The sequence below is a fragment of the Capronia epimyces genome, assembly GCF_000585565.1.
Source record: "Capronia epimyces CBS 606.96 chromosome Unknown aczIQ-supercont1.1, whole genome shotgun sequence".
In the NCBI taxonomy this organism is placed as follows: domain Eukaryota; kingdom Fungi; phylum Ascomycota; class Eurotiomycetes; order Chaetothyriales; family Herpotrichiellaceae; genus Capronia; species Capronia epimyces.
The window spans coordinates 341,763-356,935 of NW_006912904.1; the positions used below are offsets into that span (position 1 = coordinate 341,763).

Genomic DNA, 15,173 nt, shown 5'->3' on the forward strand with positions numbered 1-15,173 from the left:
TGAATTCTTCAACAGTGCAGTGGTGATAAGTAAGTATGGACCTGTCTTTCTGCATAGGAAACCACAGGAGCGTGTCCACGGGGGAAGTCCCATCTCTTTATACCCAGTCTCACGGTTACTGGATGATGTTTATCCCAGACTTTCCCCCACTGTTGGCTACCAGCCCATGCATCTTTTGGCTAGATCGTTTTGGCACAACGATTGTATCTGAGGTCGGGGCCAGCTCAGTATCTGTCAGAGCCACCAATGGCTAGCCTCCTCTCGGATGCCTCATCAAGCTTGCATATCGTTCTCCAATTGCGCACAGGAAAAGCAGGAAAAAGACTGACGTTCTGTAACAGGTCAGGTTGTACACAATGCGCCGCCGCGGGTATTCAATGTACATGGCCTGAGCAAAGAAAAAGGCAAGTCTTGGCCCATCTATCAGCCCCCCTTTCCAAGTCCCTCGTTTTTTTGGAGAACGGCTGCTAATACTCCATTTGCGCTTGTCCAGAGGTCCAGCTAAAGGCTACATTGAAGGTCTCGAACACCGTCTACACGAGGCCGAATCCCTTCTTCTTGCTCTTCTTCCCCTGATCTCCCCCGACCAACTCAATTGCGCCGCCGACTCTCTTCTCGTCGAGTCAACAACAAATTCGAATACCAAGGGCCTGAACTCCCGAGATTCTCATTCACCAACCCCTCGTGCCATGCGAAACAGTCCACCGGTCTTGAACAAGAAGACCGGGATAGAATACTGGGAGTCCTTTCCTCTAGACACGGTCGAGAACATTCGAAAATGGCAACAGGATTGTGCCATGCACTCTAGTCAGCTACCGCCGTTGTCGAATCAATCATTGCTCGACAACTCCAGCGACGACCTGCAGTCCCACCCACGCTCCCACTCCCACCACTCCTCAACCGCTCAGCACGCACAGGGAAATGCCCCAGGCAGCCGTTCAAGGCCCAGATCGGTCGATATCAGTCTCCAGAACCACCCAGCTTCCACTTCCGCATCAACCGCTGCCCCATTTCGCTCCGTGAGCAGCGAGTCATCATACCGCAGCGAAACCGGCACTCCTGTCAACGTGTCGCAGCAACACCCGCACTCACATTCCTCGATCCCCGCGACCATCGCGAATCCTTCATCATCCAGTAGTCGACGACAGAACCAAATACAGTCGCAATCGCAGTCTCAACCACGGCCGCATTGGCAATCCCTTTCCTTGTTTCCTCCCTCGAATAACAACAATAACCCGTCAGGCGCCAACATAGGTGCCGAAGCCCTCCTTCTGCAGAGCTTTGCCGACTCGACCTCCTGGGCGCCGCAGTCGCAGTCGCAGTCACAAAACATGTCAGGCATGAACATGAGCATGAGCACAAGCGTCGATCCAGGCATGAGTGCCGACAACGGCTCCGGGCCAATGGAGATTGATACAGGATTCTTCGCCACTGACTTGCAACGACGGCTGTTCTGGTAGTCCACGCCACGACCGTGGAAAAGAGAGGAAGCAGATTGTCGATACGATTGATGTAAATGTAAATAGTTTAATTGAATGAATGACTCGTCAGGGTAGATTTTGTTCTTGATGATATATTTATCATGTCTCTAGACATCTTGAGCTTTTTGTTCGGGATTGCCCATATCCAACCCGGCACCATACCATCGATCGAACGCGTCACCGCCGTTTCCCCCCATTCCTTCTGACTACTAAACTGTAGTATTCCAGGCACTTTTCCAAACCATTGGTCATAATAGCCCAAACAATCGAACCCAAATCCAAGCCCAACCCCGAAACATTTCCAAGGCGTGGGTATTACACACTCGACAAAAAAGCAAGATAAGACAGAATGATCTTTCCAACTGGCAAGCTAGTAAATCGGTCTTGCCAGGACCAAGACCACAGTCGGGCATCCCTCGAAGATGAATCAAAACTCCCACCCGCCAGTGACGCCACCTCCCGGCGCGAAAGGGCCGGTCATGTTTTCCCAGGTCGCAGAGCCAAAAATGTCGGCCACATTGTAATCCATATTTCCCCAGAACATGGGGTCCGAATATTCCTGCAGATTATTGTGGGCATCGGGGTTCCCGTCGCCGGCCAGACCGCCCGGGTTGCTGTTGCCGGTGCTTCCGGGGAGAGTCATATTCATGGTCGATTGGGCAAAAGCCAGATCTTGAGGCGTCGCGTACACGGCGCTGCCTATGCCAGGGTTAAAGTGGGATTGCGTCATCGGTTGGCCGCGGTTCCAGTTAGAGAAATCGAAGCCTGATACAGGTCGCATGGGTTCGGCGAGAGCAGAAGAATTTGTGGGGTCAAATCCAGTGGACGGCGCCCATGAAGGCGTGCTGCCCGAGGTGGAGGGTTGTTTTTGTTGTTTGGTCCAGGAGGGTTGGCTGTTTCCGCCCGTTGTTGTTGGGAGTTGTTGACCCGGCGAACCTGACACCGAGTCTGTAGCGGATGATTTTCGAGGGCTGGCATCCTCGGTACCTCCGGTACGTCGGCGCTTCTTAGAAGGCTGGTTGTCGAGGTCGTTGGCAGGTGGTTGTGGCAATGGATCAGGTTTAGGAACCGTAAGGAAGCCATTGCTGTTGGCCTTTCTTGATTGGATATTTACAAGCAGTAGACTCAGCACTTTGTGACAGTTTTGTACCGTGTACCACCGGATATTCATGCTCTCAAGCATACTTAGACAGGACTGCATATCGCTCAGTGCTCGGGCTTTGGCATATTTTCCAAGCTGGCACGCAAAGGCGATGATGAGGCCCGACATCCACACCGCGGAAAGCAGCCCTGGGAGGAACATTGACTGGCCGTGGGCCCTGTGTGACTTTAAGCCCGAGACGATTCCCCGCGAGGCTCGGATGCAGAGCTGTAGCCCGTGCTGGAACTCGGGAGTGGATTGATCAAGTGACAGACGTGGACGGTTGACAAGGAGAAGGAGGCGGTGGTACAAGACCTTGAAGAAGCTAGCGAGGTGTTGCTGAGGAGGCAACCCTGAGGTAGCGAGGGACATGAACGGTGCACCTTGTGCCGTGGTCGGATTGGCACCCAATGGCTGGCCGTTGGCTTCGGTAGGTTCATGGGCGTGGCTTCGAAGGTCGATTTGATCGGTCTCTCCGGTCAGGAATCCAGGAAGATTGTTCCACCAAGTTTCAATGTCACTGGTCAGACGCAAGATTTGCTCATGCTTTGGAAAGCGATGGTTGATGCTCTTGTGAAAAATCTCGATGATCTGGCCCGTCAGTTTGGCCCAATGCACATACGCTGTCAACGCTGCTTCTCTCAAATGTTTCTCTCGTGCTTCCGGTCCGTCGTCCTCCCCTCCCGCGATTCCAGAAGGTACCGGGGGTGGAGGCATGGGCATTCCCATACTTGGGTCGGCAATTATATCCGGTCCACCAGCTTTGTGTAACTCCGGTCCATAGAGGCAGACATCGATATCATCATCTTGGATGATGTTGGGATCGCCAAGGCTCAGATTACAATGCCGATCTAGAGCGTAGGCGGACCAGAATATTCGTTTGCGGATCTCACATTCTTCCAAGGACAGTTGGGCGTAACGGAGAGGACAGCGGTGGAGACCAGAATGGTAGATCAGCTTGACAAGGATACCAGCGACCAAGCTGGCTTGTCGAATGGCGAGAGTGGCACAAAGATAGAGCTCGGCCGCCAGGATAGCTTGAATGGTTGAGAGGTCATGGGACAGCGCGAGGCAGGCAGCGACGCGGCTGACATCCGCAGTAGATTTAATCCGGGACTCCATCGGAAGATGAATGTCGGTTCGGTCGAGGGAGGCAATATTGATGATCAATTGGAAAGTCACCAGTTTCTTGAGTTCGGTCGGGGCTGGGCTTTCTTTCCTCGCTTTAGACGACCGTCGTTGGTTGGTGTAGATCAGTTCCATGTCCTTCAGGAACGTCGGCCCATGGAGGAAGGGGAACAACGGATGCCATGCTCTGAAAAAAGACATGACCAGTTCGATGGCAATGTCCTTCTCGGGCGGCTCCCCAAGCGCGGACGCGAGCAGATGTGGGAACTGGTCAGTGGTGCTCGGGCCCTCGTGCAAAGGACCATTGTACGAGCGACCTTCAGCATCTTCGCCAGTGAGAATATCTTCACTCGCGGGGACAGCATTGGGGCCGCCAAGGTTGGAAGAGGCAAAGGCGGCGGAAAAGGCGCGACGGACGGTGTTGACAAAGTAAACGCCCGACGAACTCCCCAGCCAGGCAGTGCCCTGATTCGACAGCTTCTTGAGAGTTCCGATCTCCGAGGTGTGAGTTGGGCGTTCCTCCGGAGTGTTGCCATCGTCGGAATCGTTGGTGTTTGCTGTGGTAGTGGCTGTGGCCGACGAAGAGCCCGCGGGAGGAGTGGGCTGTCCGACGCTGGGAGAAGGATTGTTGGAATGGGGTGTCATGATTGACGCGCGGCGTAGCCGTGGCCGTCAGAGGGTAAGCAAGGCTGAAGAGAGTGGTCGGTATCTTATCACGGGTGGCAAATTAACGCCATTGTACGGAGTAGTCAGATTGGCGATGGATAACAATGTGATTGATTCTGAAGACCACAGCAACGAGACTGGCTGGCGGGCGGCCGGGAGTTCTTCATGAATTGCGAGCTCGCATGAGCTTTTCAGTTGGAGTTGGAGTTGGCGGGATTGCGACAGGGAGCGATGTCGGCGGGTGGCTGTGGTGGGGGAGATGTGAGAGCAGGTATGAATGAGGTTTGGGAAACAGGTGCCAGTGGTCGGGATCCCGAGTGAATGAACGATGAGCGGGAAAACAGAAAGGATGCTGGACGCCTGGATGGGCGCAAGGGCGTGATTGAAGATGAGAAAAGCTGAGGTGCACTGTGGTAAATCAGCGGGACGAGGAGGAGGAGGGGAGGAAGTGAAGTGCCTCCGCAGCAAATGCAGGAGAGGGCGCAGCGTACGGAGTAGAGAAGCGTGCTATACGGTATCGATGCCTAAGAATAAAATTGAAACAGCGCCTGATGCCTAATCCTAAGGCCTGTGCCTGAAGGCCTTAGGCTCCTCAGGCCCAATCACGCCTAGAGACCAGCCTAGCCTGGCCTATATATTTTAAGTTCAGGTGCCATCTACTAGGCACCTACTAGGTGCAGAGTAGCACCGCATGCCCAGGCGTCTCAGCCCTAATACAGCAAGATGCTAATTAGAACATTAGTCGTCCTAGCAGGCTGAGTCAGCCTGTCTATACCTTTTCTTTACTAGCGTCGTCTACGGTAGGTCCAAGTTCCAAGTCCGCGCGACCAGCTGAGAGTGAGCTCCTTGCTGTATTTAACAAGGATAGTTCTGTTCTGATGCTGGTTGCGCCAATCAGCAAAGACGCAAGATGTCAGCCACTGACCATTCTGAAGATGACTTGAGACTTGAGACTTGAGGAATGAGCAGAAGAGCACTAAAGCAACGACGAGATCCCACCTTGCTCTTGTGAGTCTAGCCCTTCATCGGATACTGGTATGTGAATTTGATGCCATAATCCTCAACGGATACGGATGCAGATACAGTATTCTGATTGACAGCGACAGCCTCTAGGCAGCCAGCCTGGCAACTCACGACGCCGAGGACTCCGGCAACGCGATCCCTGATCCCTTCTCAAACCAGTTGCTAGCGGATTAGTCTCGTCAGAAGAAATCATGGCCAACAGATCATCCAGCTGGCTATCAAGACTGGTGAAGTCAAACAAGTCCCCTAGTGACAATGGCATCGGCAATGGCAGAACCCCTCCAAGTCAGTCATTCTCCTTGCCGCTCCTCTCCTGGATGTGTGATTGTCTATCTAGTCATCTCCAACCCCAGCCCCGTCGAGAGTTAGCTCACCATGCAGTTGCTCCAACTAAAACTAAACCGAACGCAGGTCCAGATCCTACACCCGCAGACGATGTGGCGGAGACGGATACTCGCGCTCGGCGACGCGAGCAGGTCAGGCGAGCTCAAAGGTCAGGTCGGAGAGAAGGAGTCAACCAGCAACCATAGGAATCCATGTTCGGGTTAGCTAACCCGAATCCGTGCTCACAGAACCCATCGAGATCGAAGAGCAGCATACTTGAAGGCTCTTGAATCTGAAGTGGCCCGATTGCGCGCCCGAGATTCGGCCCATGAGGCTGAGATTCAAACCTACAAGCAAACGATTCAGGAGCTCAAGGACTTGCTATCGCATCATAGCATTCCACTGCCTCTACATTTAGCATCAGATCCTCATGTGACCGGTCGGCAGGCAACCATCGAAGTGGTCGGCTTCCCGGATCATTCGCAAAGCATTCGGGCTTATATACCTGAAGGGCATGATGGTTTCACGTCCCATCTATCACCCACACCCACATTCCCCGCCTCTTCCGAGTCTACGATGTCTTCCAATGAGATGCTGGCGCGCATGAACATCAGTGAAGCCGCGAATATCAACCAAATCTCCAGTTTGAACTCATTCAACACCGTCTCCGTTCCAATGCCCCATGCACACGGACTCGACAGTAGTCAAGTCGGGGTCGAGTTCATTCTGGGACTCGAGCATGTCTGTCTGTATCATGTTGACCTGCACAACGGCAGCCGTGACAGCAACGGCCACACCCTGATGTTATCGAGTCCAATTATGGCTCGGTCGCCACCGTTGACCCAGACAACCCAGCCCGGGCCCGGAACCGGTCTTCCGGATGGCACCAGGTGGTGCGTCCCGGCCGTCGAGCTGGAGAGGCTGCTGGAATTCTCCGATCGGCTTGATCTCAGCGGAGAAATCACGCCAGTCGAGGCGTGGCAGCGCATACGGCAGCATCCCAACTTTTCGAACCTGACAAGAGATGGTCTCGAAGCCCTCAAAGCTAGTCTCACCCCCCATGTTAAGTGCCATGGGTAAGTACTCCGTTCCCTGCCCCCCAACTTGAACAGCTGATCTCAGGTCCGTATGCAGATTCGGCGCCGTCATGGACGAGATAGATTTCGAGCACGCACTCCATCAGGCCCTAGGCCCTGGACAGTGAATAGTGGTCATTGTCTAGTTGCATACCGAACAGCAGTGCAGCGGATCCACGGGTTTGTAGCATATTGCTAGAACGTGGGTTACAATGCTCTGGTCTCAGTTAAAGATAGCATGAAGGGACATTGCCTTTGCATCTTTGGTGGGAATGGGAAATTCGTGGCCGTGTTGCTTTGGAGGACAGACCAAAAGGAGGGAGGAGACGGTACCGGCCCATTTTCAGGCCGGAGTAGAAACATCATGCCACGGCGCAATGCAATTTTGAAGCCTTAATGACGCCGCAGGTTCGTAGAGCGATGTACTGAGTACTATCTGTGGTCAATGATACGGAGGGCACCTGGGAAATCTTACCGACGAAACACTAAACCCAACCCCCAGCCACCCTCATATTCAACTAAGACATTCTTGCATGCCGTCATACATTTTGCGCCCCTCACAAGATCGATGTTCCAATCAATCGAGCAGTCCCTCATCTTCATCTTCCACTAGACGGATATGCCACCTAAGAGACGGTCTGCTCGTGCAGCTGCGAGTGAGAGTGAAGCCTCCAGGAAGAAGGCCAAGACCGGCACAGCAACCTCGCCACCAGAGTCTTCACCTCCTCACAGCCTTAACCCTACTAGCAAGGCTCCCTCCTTGTCCTCCTCGTCCTCCTCCGCGGGAGAAAATGTTAAATCTAGCTCCCACCCTGGGCCTAAGGAGCCGGAGCCACATGCTATCCCGCCTGCGCGGTTTACGTCCTACGAAGTGCCGTCAAAGTCCAAACCGATCCAGTGTGAGCGGAGCCATGCCCCTTCGTCGCCACCGATATCTTTGATCTTCACACATGGTGCAGGGGGAGGACTAACTGCTGCCGCGATGACGAATTTCTCACACGGCTTCGCTTCGGCCGGGGCCGCAATTACTTGTTTTCAGGGGAGCATGAATCTCCAAGGTCGTACGAGCATGTTCGCCAACGTTTTGGACTACGAGAAGCAACAGCTACAGCTCCAGCAGCCGGGCGACGGAGGAGGGCTCGAGGTGGCGAAATTGGCCTTCGGCGGACGCAGCATGGGAGCCCGCGCCGCAGTGATGGCATCCCATGCTGATGATTCCATCCATCTGCTGGTGCTGGTGTCCTATCCTCTCGTCGCACCAAGCGGCGACGTCAGAGACCAAATCTTGCTCGACGTCCGCCCGGAAACAAACGTGTTGTTCATCTCTGGCGATGGCGACTCCATGTGCGACCTTGCGCGGCTGGCCAAGGTACGGGCAAAGATGAAGGCCAAAACGTGGTTGGTGGTCGTCCAAGGCGCGGATCACGGCATGAGCCTCAAGGGTGGCGCGAAGATGAAGAAGGCCACCGAGGAAATCGGGAAGGAGACCGGCAGGATCGCAGCCAGATGGATTCAACAGCGAGACGAGAAGACGACAGAAATGGTGATCAGATGGGACGGAGATCATGGGCGAGTCCTGGGCCAGTGGAACGACGATCAGGCTGTACGAGAGGGCAAAGCTACAACTGAGCCTGGTGGGATCGCAAAGTATTTCGCGAAGGCAGCAGACAAGGACGAGGCGGAGAGGGCGGGTCAGCCGGCGAGGAGGAAGAGGAAGTGAGCAAGACGTACCTACGCATTCCCTACACGCGCGTGTGTGTTATTCGATATTCTGGACCCTTCAGCCCAAAAGACCATACGCAATGTACGAATACAAGCAAGCATACCTAGTCGAGACCGATGTAGCCTTATTCTTGTTGTCGTTGTTATTGCGCCATCACCTGATCGGACTTGAGACCGGCAGCGAGTTGGCAGAATGGCGCAAATGGAGAGGCAAATGTCGCGCGTTTTAGTTTCAATCTGTGCAAAGCAATATTTTTCTTCTCTTGGTTTATAAACCAACAAATACCAACACAAAGCCAGACATGGTTGTTTCTTGTCTGAAACGTCCACATGCTGTAGTCCTATCTCTATCGCCATCTCTGTCTCTATCTATCAATATCTCAGTGGCTAATCAGCGGTGGAGATCCGGATCCGCCCGATCGATAACTAGGCCTCTCCTCTCCAGACGGCTCTCTACTTCATCTATATAAACCGCAATGGGTGACAGTGACCGCGGACATGGACCGCGGCCGCTGGTCTCGAGGATCGCCATCATCGGAGCCGGCCCGGTCGGCGTGGCTAGTGCAAAGTAAGTAGTAAGTACGTCCGTCCGTCCATCCCCTCAGAATCCCGGGGGCTGCGACTGGTCGGATGGTGTGTTCCCAAAGGAGGTTGCTCCCGAACACGAGACGTGCCGTCACTGACCGCGGCGTAGATATCTGCTGGCCGAGAAAGCGTTTGATACGATCGACATCTACGAGCAGCGCGATGGCGTGGGTGGTGTCTGGAACCTGTCTGAACCCACTCGGTCGAAGAAGGTCCCTATTCCACAGCTCGATCCGTTCTATGGCCAGAGGGGAAGTGGGAGTGAAAGCGAGTCTCTGGAGTTGGAGTCGCCGCTGTACGAGGACCTGTTCACAAACGTGCCGAAACAACTCATGGCCTATTCAGACCGGCCCTTCGCCGAGGAAGACTCCCTGTTCCCGAGCCGACAGGCGGTCTTACGGTACCTGAATCAATACGCCGACGACGTCCGCCACTTGATCCGCTTTCACACCGCAGTGAGGGATGTGCGCTTGCACAGCGACCAGAAGTCTGGGCGAGAGCATTGGTCGCTGCTGGCGGAAGACCTGCGAACCAAGCAAACCATCAGCCGAGACTATGATGCCATCGTCGTCGCCAACGGCCACTACACGGTGCCGTACGTGCCAGACATCAAGGGCGTCGCAGCCTGGCATGCGGCGTATCCGCATAGCATCATCCACTCCAAAGCATACCGCCGACCGGATGGTTTCAAGGGCAAGAAAGTGATTGTGATTGGCAATTCAGCCTCGGGCCTGGATATTGCGTCCCAGATCGGGCAGCATTCCAAGGGACCGGTCTTGCTCTCGTCGCGCTCCCCGTCGGCCTTTGGGCCCGTCGCCCCATCGGAGTTGCGGGAAGAGGTCGATGAGCTGGTGGAGTTCTTGCCCAAGAACGTGGCCGACCGAGCGGTGAGATTTAAGAGCGGCAGAATCGAGAAAGACGTCGACGCCGTCGTGTTCGCTACCGGATATCTCTACTCATACCCGTTTCTGTCCACACTGTCACCGCCGCTGGTCACCGACGGCTTGCGGACGCGAGGTGTCTACCAGCACCTCTTCGATATTGAGCATCCTACCCTCGCGTTTCCCGTAATCAACCTCAAGATCATCCCGTTCCCGCTGGCGCAGAACCAGGCGGCCGTGATTGCCCGGGCGTGGAGTGGTCGACTGGATCTGCCCCCTACCGCGGAAATGAGGCAGTGGGAGCTGGACCTGCTCAAAGAAACTGGCGATGGCAGACCCTTCCATACCAAGCGGTTCCCCGGAGACGCCGCCCAGATCAATGAGCTCTACGCCTGGGCAGAGACGGCCAGGAGGAGACGGGGACTGGATAATGACGGGATTGGGAAACCACCCACCAGGTGGGATGAGCGACAGGTCTGGATAAGGGCCAAGCTTCCTGATATCAGAGCCGCTTATGCCAGTAGGGGGGCCGATAGAATCAAGGTCCGGACGGTGGAGGAGCTGGGCTTTGATTTTGACCGGTGGCGGACGAAGGCTAGCGGCGGTGATTTGGATCTGTTTCGACAAACAAAAGCCAAGTTATGACCAGGTACGAGGTATGACTTCAAAGTGTGACGTGGATAGAATGATACAGATATTAGAGATAGAGATAGATAGCTACATCTAGATGTTGGTTTAAGATGTCGTGGGCAAGGATGGGGGGACTGGTCTCTGCCCGCTGGTCTTAGCTATAACGCTGTCGGTTGGATCATGGCCGCCATTTGCAGCGTCGTCCTTTGTGCTCCAGCCATGCGTGATTAGAGAGTAGATGTGAACGTCAGTCATGGGTCATGTATCTGTATACTGTATACAGTATCCGTACTCTGTATTCCCTACACTGTGAAGGTGAGCACGTGGTGGGCACGTGAGGTGAAACTGATATAGGCGCTCGGCTAAGTTACCCGTTCGCATGCTAATCCTGGTCTTTCCCAACCCCGTGCCTCCGTATTCCGTCCAGACCAACACACTCAGTCTAACTCTCACCATTTCGCCCGTTTTGTTTGCTTGGGCTATCACACGATCCTCGCCCGCTCCGCCATGCGTTCCGGACTGGTCATGAAGCTCTCCTTCACCCGCTCAACCCTGGACAGAGTATAATGAAGAAGTCTGAGCGCAGAAACTCTGACACTGTAGAATACAACCCAGCTAAGCGCAGGAAGGCTGCAGACGGCTCTGCGCAGTATTCCGACCGTTGGCCAACTTGGGAAGAGCAGAGGCAATTAGGGAGGAAGTTTCGTGAAGTGGGCGAGGGCAATTGGCCGGTTGCAGCTATCCTGGCCGAAAAGTCCATCGGCAAGAAGAAGGAATACCTGGTGTCGTGGGAGCCGCATCCAAAGACCAAGGAAATCTGGCGACCAACTTGGGTATGCCCAACCGTGACACATTTGACTTGCGTCGTCACTGACAGAAGCCACAGGTGCCCGCTGGTAGCGTCGGCAAGGAACTCAAAGACTCCTGGAAGCAAGAGAACAAGAGCAGGGAAACACCTCCCACCAAACAAGACACCGCCCGGTCTCATGGCGAGGCTGTGAGCAAGTCAACAACACGAACAAGATCTACACGCACAAACGGGCGTTCCCTTGTTGGAACTCGGTCACCGTCAGTTGGCAGACCGACCACAAGAGCATCGTCATTTAGCAGAGTCGCCAACGGTTCGAGCGTACCGCCGCTGCCACCACCATCGCCGCCTCAGCCTCATACTGATCCTCAATTTCAGACTGATCCTCAACCTCAGACTGATCCTCAGCCACAGACTAATCCTCAACCACAGACTGATCCTCAACCTCAGACTGATCCTCAACCTCAGCCGCACTCTTCGACAGACTCCTCCGTCGCTCCGAATTCACCACCTGCATCCTGCACTGAAATAGCAGAGACAGAACCAGAACCAGACCTGTCACGAGCGCCGTCGGTATCCATCAGCATCCCTCCCGCCCTAATCGACAGATCCGAATACGAGGCCATACGTACTTCCCTGATCCACCGAGACGACGATCAGCTAAGCTTTTCGAGACCAGCCACAGGTCTGAGGACGGTACAAGCCACTCCATCTGTGGGAAGTGGATATCGGCCGTCTTCACCCACCAATTCGGTCATTTCTGGAGGCCAGGCCGCTACACTGGCGTCAGACAATCCACTGCCTCTCACCTGGGGCATGCGCAGTGAAACAAATTCTCCGGTATCGAGCCGGGTCAAGAGCCCCGAGTACGTATCTAGCACAGAACGACAGTCCAATCCGCCACGAGAAGTGAGTGAAGAGCTGGGGTCTGTTCTGCGTCGAAAAGTTTTCAGCATCGCGGAGCTTATTGACGAATCACCTCCGGCCCCCCAGGAGTCGCTTCCGCGGAATACATTTGCTCGAGACACAGGTAGCGACTCTTCGCCCTGGCAGTTTGAGACCCAGGCACAGATTCAGCAAAGCTCGAATCGCGCATCGCCGGGGGCAGCACCTCAAAGTGCAAACCGAACGAGACTGTTGTCTGAGGGCTTTCGTTCACCAGGCAATCCATCCGACGCACAAATGACTGATCCTAATATACCGTCGCCGAGGGCGTCGGGGCCGGTCCCTGGAACTGCGTCTCCGCCGCCGCCTTTGTTAGCTCAAGCGCCAGCAGTAGACAATCCAGCGGGAGAGGCAGAAGTTGGCAACCAGGTGGCCGGGATAGACTCATTCATTCCATCTAACCAGTTGGATCGTCCTGCGGATCCCATCACCATCTCGCCAGATGATCTTCAACGTGATGAACCCAGGCTCGTATTGGGTGATGCGTCTCATGTCCAATCATACGACGCGTCGTTTCCATCCGCGCTTCCCATTCAGAGGTCCATTGAAGAGGAATCACACTATCCCAATGACGAGCAATCGTCCAGCGATTCCAAAGCCACATCGAGTCAGCAATCGGTGGATAATGAGCAGGAGATTGAGCATGTCGATGGGTTGGTGCGACCTAGGCGTCCCATCCTCGGACCGGCAGAGTATGCCCTTGCATTGCCTGCCGAGGGAAAAGTCCAGTCTACATACCTCGACACTATCAATGCGAAAAGAAAGGCCATCTTGAAGTTCATCAATCGAGATGAGTCGATCGGCTCGTCCAGCGGGTCTCTCCACCGAACCTATGAAAGGAACGAGATGACGGAGCTGATTCAACGATTGCACGGCACAACCACACACCTTGATCTAGGACTGCCTGGATTCGGCACCCAGTATTCCATTAAATCCGAGCACCATGCCGCCTATGCGAACTATGCCGGCTCCAAATTCTCCTTCCTTGGCCACCTTGTCGACGTTCTCCAACACGTGGAATGTTCCATTATAATCATGGCTCAAGCAGGTCCAATTCAGGACCTTCTTGAACAATATTTGGCCAAGAAGCATGTCCGTGTAAGACGACAAGACCGGATTGCTGCGTCGAAATCGCCGACTCCTGACCGACCAAGCACGGAGTTTCAGGTTCACCTTGTGAGCACCATGTCAACCCATCAAGTTTCGTTTTCCCCGAAGCCCATCTTGATGATCGCATTCGATGCTTCTTTCGACTCGCAAGATCCTCAGGTGATGCGGATTCGTAGCTACTTTGCACCCAAGCCGACGAACCTCCTACCGGTGATCCACCTGCTGATATCCAACTCCTCCGAGCATGTGGACCTGTGCCTCCCGAAGAGTATGCCGTCTCCGGCGAGACTGAAGGCACTTGTTCGTGCGACGTACCAGGCTCGACCCAATCTGGGAGGGAAACCAACGTACGTCCCGGATGTGTCGGATGAGCCTGAAGGAAGACCGATGGATTTTTCGGACCTCCAGCGCGCCCTCAGGAAGAGTCCCGAACGAAAGCTCATGATGCTTGCATCGATCGTGGCTAGGGTGTCTATCTCGCAGAACTTTGACGCGAATTGGTCTTTGGGATCGGTGCCTGACTTGCAACTGACCGAGATCGAAGACACACCATCTAAAGCCAGTGGGCCGTCCACGGTGGCTGAAACGCAAACGCCCAAGGAATCTCTTCCTCGATCCAGGACACCGGTCTCACGCGCGGATACACCTTCCAGCCGGAAGAGGCTGTTGGACGTTGACGGAATACTCCCGCCACTGGTCAAGCGTCAACGGATGACGCCGCTGCAAGACGTGGCAGAATCCAGTAACGCTGCCATCGATGCAAGCGGTCAACCTGGGCGACTTCAAGAGCTTGTCAACAAGTTACAGGCTGACCTCGTGGCCGAGCAAGAAGCCAAACAGAGGGTTGAAACAGAGCGCAACCATATAGATGAACAGTTGAAGCAGTGGAAAAAGGACCATGCAGCTTTACAACGACGTTATGAGAAACGAACACAGAAATGTCACGAACTGGAAAAAGATAATAAGAAACTCCTCCGAACGATTGAGAACAATACAGCCAGACAAGAAAAGGTCACGCAAGACAACAGCAACCTGAAGAAGAAAGCGGCGGAGCTCCGCGAGGAGTTGGCCACGGTGCGCAACGGAATCAGAGCAGCCGGAGGAGATGCCGCGGCACTCGAAGCTGCTAGAGAGGAGGCGCAGAGCCTCGCAGCCAAAAACGCGCAACTGGAGAAGTCGCTTGAGAACACGCGGAGGGACTTTGACTTCACTCGGCAACAATACCAAGAAGCATCGAACCGGGCGGCCGAGCTTGGGAAGGAGAACAGGGACTTGGAAGAGCAGGTTTCTCAATTGACCAAGCAGGCGGGCGATGAAAAACGCCGTCTGAGGGAGACCAACTTTGAGGACAGTATCAAACGACACCTCGCCAAGATATCCGAATTGGAGCTGGAACGCAAGTCCAAGGATATACTGTTGCGCAAACTGGAGGAGGAGAATCGAACTTTGAAGCGCAATCGAGGCGTCCAGACGCGGGGCTCGAGTGTGCAACCTCCAGGAAGTCCGGGACTGGATGGTTATGGAGCAAGAGGACCGCGCAGTCGACCGAGCAGTCCGGCCCCGGGATTGTTTCCCAGCGGAGGACACCATGCGGGAGCCTCGAACCGGGGGAGTTTGCTGAGACACGAGCGATGATTAATGAGGCGAACAGGT

General features: G+C 54.6%; 6 protein-coding genes across 6 annotated transcripts; 5 read left to right on the top strand and 1 right to left on the bottom strand.

The window, feature by feature from the left end:
- Window positions 1-356: 356 nt before the first annotated feature.
- Window positions 357-1,460, top strand: A1O3_00134 (uncharacterized protein; the record flags this gene model as incomplete). The annotated part of the gene is made up of 2 exons (XM_007730286.1): window positions 357-379; window positions 494-1,460. The coding sequence occupies 2 exons, from the start codon at window positions 357-359 to the stop codon at window positions 1,458-1,460; spliced, it is 990 nt and encodes a 329-aa protein (XP_007728476.1).
- A 448-nt stretch (window positions 1,461-1,908) lies between these two features.
- On the bottom strand, window positions 1,909-4,395 carry A1O3_00135 (uncharacterized protein; the record flags this gene model as incomplete). The annotated part of the gene is made up of 1 exon (XM_007730287.1): window positions 1,909-4,395. One exon carries the CDS (start codon window positions 4,393-4,395, stop codon window positions 1,909-1,911), a length of 2,487 nt encoding a protein of 828 aa, XP_007728477.1.
- Window positions 4,396-5,630: 1,235 nt separating this feature from the next.
- Window positions 5,631-6,967, top strand: A1O3_00136 (uncharacterized protein; the record flags this gene model as incomplete). The annotated part of the gene is made up of 4 exons (XM_007730288.1): window positions 5,631-5,724; window positions 5,851-5,932; window positions 6,012-6,839; window positions 6,898-6,967. 4 exons carry the CDS (start codon window positions 5,631-5,633, stop codon window positions 6,965-6,967), a joined length of 1,074 nt encoding a protein of 357 aa, XP_007728478.1.
- An 854-nt stretch (window positions 6,968-7,821) lies between these two features.
- A1O3_00137 (uncharacterized protein) lies at window positions 7,822-8,559 on the top strand (the record flags this gene model as incomplete). Its single annotated transcript, XM_007730289.1, has 1 exon — window positions 7,822-8,559. The coding sequence occupies one exon, from the start codon at window positions 7,822-7,824 to the stop codon at window positions 8,557-8,559; it is 738 nt and encodes a 245-aa protein (XP_007728479.1).
- A 478-nt stretch (window positions 8,560-9,037) lies between these two features.
- Window positions 9,038-10,672, top strand: A1O3_00138 (uncharacterized protein; the record flags this gene model as incomplete). Its single annotated transcript, XM_007730290.1, has 2 exons — window positions 9,038-9,129; window positions 9,256-10,672. The coding sequence occupies 2 exons, from the start codon at window positions 9,038-9,040 to the stop codon at window positions 10,670-10,672; spliced, it is 1,509 nt and encodes a 502-aa protein (XP_007728480.1).
- Window positions 10,673-11,223: 551 nt separating this feature from the next.
- On the top strand, window positions 11,224-15,155 carry A1O3_00139 (uncharacterized protein; the record flags this gene model as incomplete). The annotated part of the gene is made up of 2 exons (XM_007730291.1): window positions 11,224-11,490; window positions 11,544-15,155. 2 exons carry the CDS (start codon window positions 11,224-11,226, stop codon window positions 15,153-15,155), a joined length of 3,879 nt encoding a protein of 1,292 aa, XP_007728481.1.
- Between the last annotated feature and the right edge of the window lie 18 nt (window positions 15,156-15,173).